Source organism: Hibiscus syriacus, unplaced genomic scaffold, assembly GCF_006381635.1.
Source record: "Hibiscus syriacus cultivar Baekdansim isolate YM2019G1 unplaced genomic scaffold, ASM638163v2 tig00013040_pilon, whole genome shotgun sequence".
Classification (NCBI taxonomy): Eukaryota; Viridiplantae; Streptophyta; class Magnoliopsida; order Malvales; family Malvaceae; genus Hibiscus; species Hibiscus syriacus.
Window position 1 is genome coordinate 2,168,569 of NW_024062296.1, and position 8,918 is coordinate 2,177,486.

Consider the following 8,918-nt stretch of genomic DNA (forward strand, 5'->3'; position numbering starts at 1 on the left):
TCTTATAGATAGTGGGTCCAAGTCTGTGTTACCATCCCTTAAAGAATTATATAAAGGTTGGGTCTATGTTATTTAACATAGGTTCTTCTTTAAGCCTTCTTTAAGATACTATATTCATTTTCTTCACCATTGACGATCATTATCTTCATCAACAGAAGCCATCTTCAAGAAGTGCTACATATCATCACCTTCATCACATTATTCTGCAGCCAACTCTTATATCATCATAACTTTATCTTATTCAATCTATTTCATTCATTCTTATCATTTATATAATTCTAACTTAAACTTTTCTTATTTTCAACCCAAGTTTTCAAAGTGGGAACAACACTTATTGTTAATCCTATATCGAGAAACAATAAAGTAACTCATTCTTTTTAATCATTGAAGGAGTATGGATGGTCTTCTATCAACTTCACCCTTTGGCTTATGAGAAAATTAGCTAAGTATAATAGAAATCATACATAGAATTTTTATAGAAAGTAAATAAAAACTTTAAGAAGTAAAATCGAAAGAAAAGTAAAAACTTTTATAAAATGAAGAAAACAAATAACAAAGTAATTTGAGATAACTAAGATATGTTTTCAAGCTTACCCCAATGGGGTATTTATAGCCCCCTAAAACCCTAGAAATGACATAGAAAATGATAAAGATAAATTCTAAAAATTGTTTAAATTAAATCATAAAAACAAAAGATAATTCCTAATTTAAATTTGAATTGTAGCTGATTTGCTTATCCTTCTAGAAACATTGACTAGATCGCCTTCTACTAATTGGATCACTGATTGGACCTGCTAGAAGTTGTCACATCAGTCGCATCATGCCTAGAGTCATGCCCATTAATACAACCTTGATTCTGAAAAATAAGGAAACTGCAAAACTTTGCCCCTTTTTAGTGCAATTTCCAGAATTTGAAGCCCTGTATTAAAAATGAAAAAAGGCCTAAATTAGTGTAATAAACCAATCAGCAAGGAGTAAATAAAGATAAAATAGTAACTAAAATAACTCATCACCACATCTATCATCGTTAGCCCCAGGATAATTTTGAGTACTAGAAGAGCCCGATTCGGGTTCTAGCATCTCTTTGAGAATGGAACATGATCGTGATTCCCCTTAGTATACCACCACTAAGTTTTTTTACAAGAAGATGAATTATGACCAATCAATATGTCTTTCCAACCGTAAGCGAAAACAACCTTCAAGCTAACGATGTCTTTTTAGATTGAAAATGTAGTAACTTTAAAGGAATAATCGATTGTCACTCATTGTTTCTAGAGAACTGGAGAATTCTATCCAAAGTTATGAAGAACAAGACTCAGTTCTTGCAGTTTATAATTGAGTTTTGCAAAACTTTAGGCTAAGTGGAGTTTAGCTAACCATGGATTGGACCATGCTTAGAATTGTGAAAATAAATAACAAAAGAAAAGGAACATGAAAGAAAAATATAACTTCAATAAATAACCAAAGAAATATAAATTCCAATTTGTCTTTAAAGCTTGAACCTGAAGGGGTATTTATAACCCGAGAGTTCTAAGTAAATAAAATAACTAATTCTTAAATAAAAGATAATGATATAAAATAATCAAATTTAAAATCCTACCAATAATTCTTAGTAAATTAAATAACTAATTTCTAAATAAAATAATCAAACTAAAAATCCTAAATTTATAAGGTTTACAAAAAAAATAAAAATAAATATTTAAGCCTTATAGTTCTACTTGAATCATGCTTCGTCTTTTGGATAACCTTATCCAAGTAAATTCCAAATTAAATATTCATGAAAATTCCTCTTGTCTTCTAGAAGATGTTGGTTGTATCGTCGAAATCTTCTGGTTTTTGAGCTAATTAATCCAATGAAACTCATGTCCAAAATAAACCTAAAAGGAAACAAATCAGTAATATCCAAACGACAAATGAGGAGTAAATAATAGTAAAAATATATAATATTCGACACTTATCAATAGTTGGCATAATAGGTTATGGAGGAGGTGTTTTTTCTTACTATGGATATGCATATGATCTTGAATGTCTGCATTTTTGCTTCAAGATATTCATCTGCTTATTTTATGATTGTTTCTTTCGGGGTTTCTCCCTCCTCGTCTGCTCTGCATGCTTGTTCTCATGTTTTTTTTTCTTTTTACATGTACTGTGAAAGCTTGTTTCTTTTTTCATGTACTGTTGGAGTTTGTTTCTTTGAATGCTTTACAAGATGAGGACCCTTAAATGCTGAATATTTTGGAAAATTGTTAATTTTGAGGTTTATATATCTATTAATCTTGAAAAATCTTCAGGTTTTTGTGAAATATGGGTGTTTTAAAGTTTTAGGATTTGCATTGCTTAAGATCTGAAAAATTGAAGATTTGAAGGTTTAGAGATCTGAAGGCCTTAAAGTTTGAAGGTTGAAGATCTGGGATTTTGGGAATTAGAAGTTTGGAGGTCGCGTGTTTGGTCTAAGCTCACAGTTGGAAATGTTGACTAATAAAGTAGTCGACAACCATGGAAGGTGGTTGAAGGGGGCTATTTGACATAACTGACACTAATTTTTTTTAATATTCCCTTTCTGACACCGTTTGACCAATATTTCCCGAAGTAGCATCCTTTCTGCTGAGTTGGAAAAGGCGCGTCCCCGGGGACGCGCTTTACCCGTGTTTTCGCTGAGTTGGATGCCCCGTGTGGAAGGCGCATCCCCGGGGACGCGTCTTTCGCCAGCTCGACTGCCACGTATTTTGTTTAATAATAAATATTTTATTTATTATTATATTATAATTAATAATATTATGTAAAATGTTTCGATTATAATGTAAGAATTATCAAATGTATTTTGTTAATGTGTGTTAAAGGTGGAGTGAATTATCTACATTAATATCAAATATATTTAATATATTTATTTAATATAATAATTAATATTATTAGTTATAATTTTTTTTTTAATATAATAATAATTCCACCTTCTAAGCAGAGAAAATATTAAATTAAACAAATTAAAAGTTATTAAAAATTTATGTATACGATGACACATTTCATGTTCTGATTGGAGGATTAATTTATTAAATTAAATTTAATAAGACTAATTTTATAAATATGTAAGTCTTGAAGATTAATATGTAATTATACTAATTTATTAACTTATGCATCATATTTTCGTTAAATATTGATATGAGATGACTAGATTGATAACATTAAATAATTAACTGATAAATTAATAGATCGATAATCAAAATCAAAAATAATAATATAACCATATGTGTAATATTATAATTTATACATTTTTCCTATAACTACAATAAAGTCAAAACTGGTTTTCATATATTGTTATATCATATTAATGTAGATAATTCACTCCACCTTTAACACACATTAACAAAATACATTTGATAATTCTTACATTATAATCGAAACATTTTACATAATATATTATTAATTTATAATAATAATAAAAATAAACTATTTATTATTAAACAAAATATGTGGCAGTCGAGCTGGCGAAAGGCGCGTCTCCGGGGACGCGCCTTCCACACGTGGCATCCAACTCAGCAAAAACACGGATAAAGCGCGTCCCCGGGGTGCGCCTTTGCCAACTCAACTGAAAGGGTACTATTTCGAAAAATATTAGTCAAACGATGTCAGAAAGGGGAATATTAAAGAAAAATGATGTCAGTTATGTTAAATCCCCGGTTGAAGGGTAGTCTGAGTCACGAGGAAGGAGATTGGAGAGTAGATTTTGACATCTATGCCCTATTTTGTGTGTCTATAGAACTCTAGGGTCCGACCTTGATTTGGAGTTGTCATGTAGTTGGCCTTGATTGGCTATCTTGGGAAGTGACGTAATGGGTGTTGATTGATTGTTCAAAGCTATCACATTGCTAATCCTGATTGGTTATCTTGGAAGGTGACGGTTCATGCTAGGACGCAACGCATGTCAACACATGATCGTTATTGATTACACCCAAAGTGAGTTAGCTTGAATATTAGGTGGTCACTATGTGATCACATGTGGTAACACATTTTAATATTATTTTAATAAAAATATTAATTATTAAAATATTTAAAATATACTTATTAACAATATGATATTATATTTTTAAAATTATAATAATATACTCAGTTATATTATAATAATATATAATTTATCAAAAAATATTTTCAAAAACTATTTTATAAAAAATATACTTCATTTTATGAAAAATGTTTCCTAAAATGTTTCCAGTAAAATTAACCTACCTTTAAATTTGTCAAGTGCTGACTACGAAAAGTAAGAGTATGATCAAGGGTCAAGGATTATGGGTGGAAAGGGTTTGCATACACAACATATGCCCTTTCATCATATTGGTTTTATTACTATTACAATCACTTTCCAAATCACTTAAGATATAATTGAATGAAATCCATTCCAATCGCAGCTTTTGTGGGTGGATAACTAAATATTAGATTTAAAAAAAAAATCCAGGTTTCCAAAATTTCATTAAGGTTTGACCAATGAAATGAAGAGGAGTGTGGTTGGGCAATATTAGTTTATTTCTCAGTTCCTGCAGGAAATGGAGTAGGTAGTTTGTTGTGGAAAGCCATTATGATGTCTCAAATTTTAATAATCAAAAGGCATTAAAAAAGACGCAATCCGAAAGTAGTTTTAAAACATTGATTGATGTTTAAATGGACGTTGATGGAGCATCAAAAGGTTTGGGATTGAGAGTTGTTATGTTTATCTTTATATGATTCCTGTTCTCTCTCTGCATAATCCAAAACCTGTTCTTGTTTTATTCTTCCATTTTGCAGAGGAAATGAGAGACTGGGCTGCTCCCTTGATAGCTTCAGCGCTGTTTGTATTTCTATCGCCAGGGCTGATCCAGCAAATCCCAAGGAACAACCAACCCATTGGTTTCATGAACATGAAAACAAGTGTGGCTTCCATATTCGTGCATGTTGTTCTCTATGCTTTGTTCCTCATCCTGTTTCTTGTTGTTCTTCATATTCACCTCCCTGTCTAAAAGCAACATGTGGTTTTCATTTTCTACTTTGCTGTTTTCTACTCCCATTATGTAGACTTATTTTGCTTTTGTAGTTTTGCTGGAAGCAGACAACTTTAAGAAGAGATATGTCACTGCCATGTTACTCGTTTATTTAGGTTAACAAAAGAACATTAAACAAATGACTCACGAACAGTTCATCAAATGGTATGTTTATTTACGCCTTTACCTAGAAACTGTTTGGGTCTAATATGAGCTTAGGGGAAATGATTCTTAAGAATGACTGCAAAAACCAATTGGATTAAGCTTAGGGGTAAGCGTTTAATTAAGTCAAGTTGATTCGAATTAAAAAAAAATCGAGTTATTCAAGTTGACAAGTCTTATTCTACAAATTGAAGCTGACTTGAATTTTTTTTTGAATCGAGTCGAGTTTATAAAATTCGACTCGATTTGAGTCGAGTCTTATTCTCAAGTTTTTTGTTTAAATTTTAATTGTAAATATTTATAATATTATGATATTATTTTATTCTAATTTAAATGGTTTTTTATAATTATGTACAATACATATATATTTCTTTATTTTTTTCATATGTGATATACATATATTATACAAAGTCTAGAGACTCGATCAAGCTTGAAAATCAATCCACTAATTACTAAAAAATTACATTTATTCGAGTTGCATTTTACAACTTAAATTTTTTTTTCGAGTCCAGTTGAGTTTATAAAATTACAATTTGAAGTTAATTCGATTAGAGTTTTCTCGAACTAAGTCAAATAAAAAATCGATTTTTGAATAGAGTCAAATTTTGCTAACCCCTAATTAACCATCAGTTAATAAAGCAATGGTATAGAGAAAAAGAAAACAATGATTCTGGAGTACCATAAATAAGACAAGTAGATCCACAAACGAGAATCAAAACATTTTTTATTAACTTTTTTTTCCAGGAGTACTGTGAAGGATAAAATCAAATGAAAAACAAAAATATCCATATAGCAAATTTGGTTTAGAAAACACAAATGCAGACAAAAACTGAACTCAAAATACATAAAAAACCCACGAGTTAAGAAATCTCTGTTAAAGTTTCTAAACAGAGTTGGGTGATTGTTTTTTTGTGAGCTACGATCCAACATACATATGCACACCAATAGCAATGAGGAAGATACACATGAGTGCAAAATAAATAATGGAATGCACCAGGATGGACACCCCACTGCTATGAAAAGTGCCAAACTCTACATAACGCGATCTTCCCGGAATCTGAATGAGCAGCCCCGGTGTTAGCAGGAGGAACAGCATTACCGACACAAAAACCGGCCCCCAATCCGACATCCTCCCCCTCTCAGTAACACAAGAACCCTTCAATGTAGATCACCTGGCGTTAGTAATCCAATCTGTAATGAATATAAGAGTGGATATGGAAATGAGAGAAACAAACGAAAAAGATGGGTTATAAAGGTGGTGCTTGCTTTGTGAAGAAAAGAAGAATGGTTTGGTGAGTAGGAAAAGCCAAGATTAGCGAATCAATCTATTCTGATTCACTTCTTTTAGTGACAAAATGTTATGGCTGCCACTATAACCATTTAAGCTCCCAAAGTTATTTGGATTTCGTTTTATTAAGTATGGGGTTGATGTCTATATGATGAAAATATTTTTAATTTTGATAATATGACCATATAATTATTAAATTGTTTTCATGTAGCCACCTGTCATTATAAAGCAAACAACGTAGTTGATGTAGACATCTGACTCGTTAGTCAACAACAACCACATCAGTTACGTCATTCGTTATGTAACGACAGGTGGCTACATTCATTTGCAGATGTAAGCTTTGCCTAAGGTGGGCACGTGCCTACCATAGAATTCGAATATTTTATGTTAGTGCTTCATTTTATTGATAATGTCCACCATGAATTTTTATCTGTGTCTATCACATGCGAGAATTTTATGTTATTAATATATATGTGTCAACCCTAAAAAATATTTAAGGATCCGCCACTGACTACATTGAAACAACATAAATAGTTTTGTGGTCATATTGACAAAATTGAAAGTATTGTGATCTTATCAACACCATCCCATAGTTAAGTTGTCATTTGAGTAATTTAGCCTATTAACTTTCACTAGACGAGTTTGTCCATGCGTGCAAACTCTGCAATCGATTAGCTTAGTTCATGAGATTAGTGAGTCGAATTTTGTATCAAAATTTATCCATGTTATTGAGAAGCTTCAAGATTGGAATAAAGTATAGGTTACACATGGTAGATGGCCCCATGGTCACGCCACAGTGAGAAGAAAGCATAAACTATAGTTGGTAGGCTTGAGCCTTAAGCCTTCTTGTCACATTCTTTTGTCCAGTTGATCAATAATAATTAAAGCTTTGATGTATAATTAAGGATGTTTTGGTTGCAATTGCAAGAGATGGGAGGCAACAAATTCCAGTGATGTTAGCTGCTTTCACTCTGTATACAAATTTGTTTTAATTTATAATTTTATTTATATTGAACGACAATGTTGGGATTGTATTGCCAAATTAATCCCAAAATAAATTTTTTATTTTAATTTAAGGCAAAATGGAATAAAAATATATCAAGTTATTTTAACCATATAAAGCAATGCATAATATATATGTAAAATTATTCTTGGGGTGAATAAAACTAGACTCAATTCAAAAAATCAAATTGTTTGACTCGAGTCAATGTTAATTTATAAACTTGACTCGGTTCGAAAAAATAAATAAAATTTGAGTTATAAAATAGAACTCGAAATAACTCGAAAATTTTAGTAATTAGTGAATTGATTTTTAAGTTGTAGTTGAGTCTCTCAACACTGCACGATATATTGCATATAAAATAATGTGAGTAAATAAATGTGTATATCATATATGGTTATAGAAATATGTTTAAATTATATTTAATTAACATTATAATATTATAAGTATTTACAATTGAATTTAAACAAAAAATGGAAAAATTTTATCCAATTATTATAAAATCAAATTAAAAAAAATTAAATTATAAAATAGAACTCATCAACTCAAATAGCCAAAATATTTTAACTTAACTAAACTCATAAAATACTAACCCCTAATTATTATTATTGAAAAAGAAGCCGAAGCGAATACATGTACTAGAAGGAGCCAAGGATTTCAAGCCTTCAACTAAAATATGGGCTTAAAGCCTTAAAACAAAAATGTCAAAGACGCCGACAGCGAGCAAAGCCCAACAGATCTTAATTTTGGTCATACCAATAACCGATGAAAAGATATCATAAATATTTCCTAATAATAATTATTTAAAATTAAATATCTCAAATATTGAATATAATTAATAAATATTTATAATATCAATTTTAAACACTTCACTTTTGAATATTTTATAAATATATTTTTATATGAAATATTGACAATAGCGTAACCTAATATAATTAAATATTGATCATCATTTTCAAATATCTCTATAAATAAAACAAAATTTGACACCTCAACTAGAAAAGGATGGGAAGATGCGGGTAGATGTAGAGTAAGACTTATTTATTTATTTTTACCTAATGATATTATTAGCTTTCAATTTTTTCTAAAAAGTTCTTTTAAACTTTTTGTTTTCTATTTTGATCTTTGGGCTTCAATTTTTTTCACAAGTAACTAACAATTCTTTTAAAGAAACAATTAAGTTGATGTGAATTATCCATTTGTTAAAGTTAAAGAAACTGTTAAATTGTACAATAACATTAAAAAAATATTAGAAATTCATTATTTTCCCATCAAATGATTTAATTTGACAAAAAATAAAATTAAAGGTTGAGAGCCAAAGAAATAAAAATTTAAGGGCTAAACTGATTTTTTTAAATATAGGCCTAAAATATTTGGATAAAATACACAAATAGTTACTAAACTATGTTGAAACGATCTTTCTAATCATTGAAGTTTCCAAATGATCATTAAACTTCTCAAA

General features: G+C 29.9%; 2 protein-coding genes across 2 annotated transcripts; one reads left to right on the forward strand and one right to left on the reverse strand.

The window, feature by feature from the left end:
* Positions 1-4,778: 4,778 nt before the first annotated feature.
* On the forward strand, positions 4,779-4,985 carry LOC120205791. Its single transcript, XM_039205594.1, has one exon. It carries the CDS (start codon positions 4,779-4,781, stop codon positions 4,983-4,985), a length of 207 nt encoding a protein of 68 aa, XP_039061525.1.
* Positions 4,986-6,084: 1,099 nt separating this feature from the next.
* Positions 6,085-6,379, reverse strand: LOC120205779. The gene has a single exon (XM_039205590.1). It carries the CDS (start codon positions 6,295-6,297, stop codon positions 6,085-6,087), a length of 213 nt encoding a protein of 70 aa, XP_039061521.1. The 5' UTR covers positions 6,298-6,379.
* Between the last annotated feature and the right edge of the window lie 2,539 nt (positions 6,380-8,918).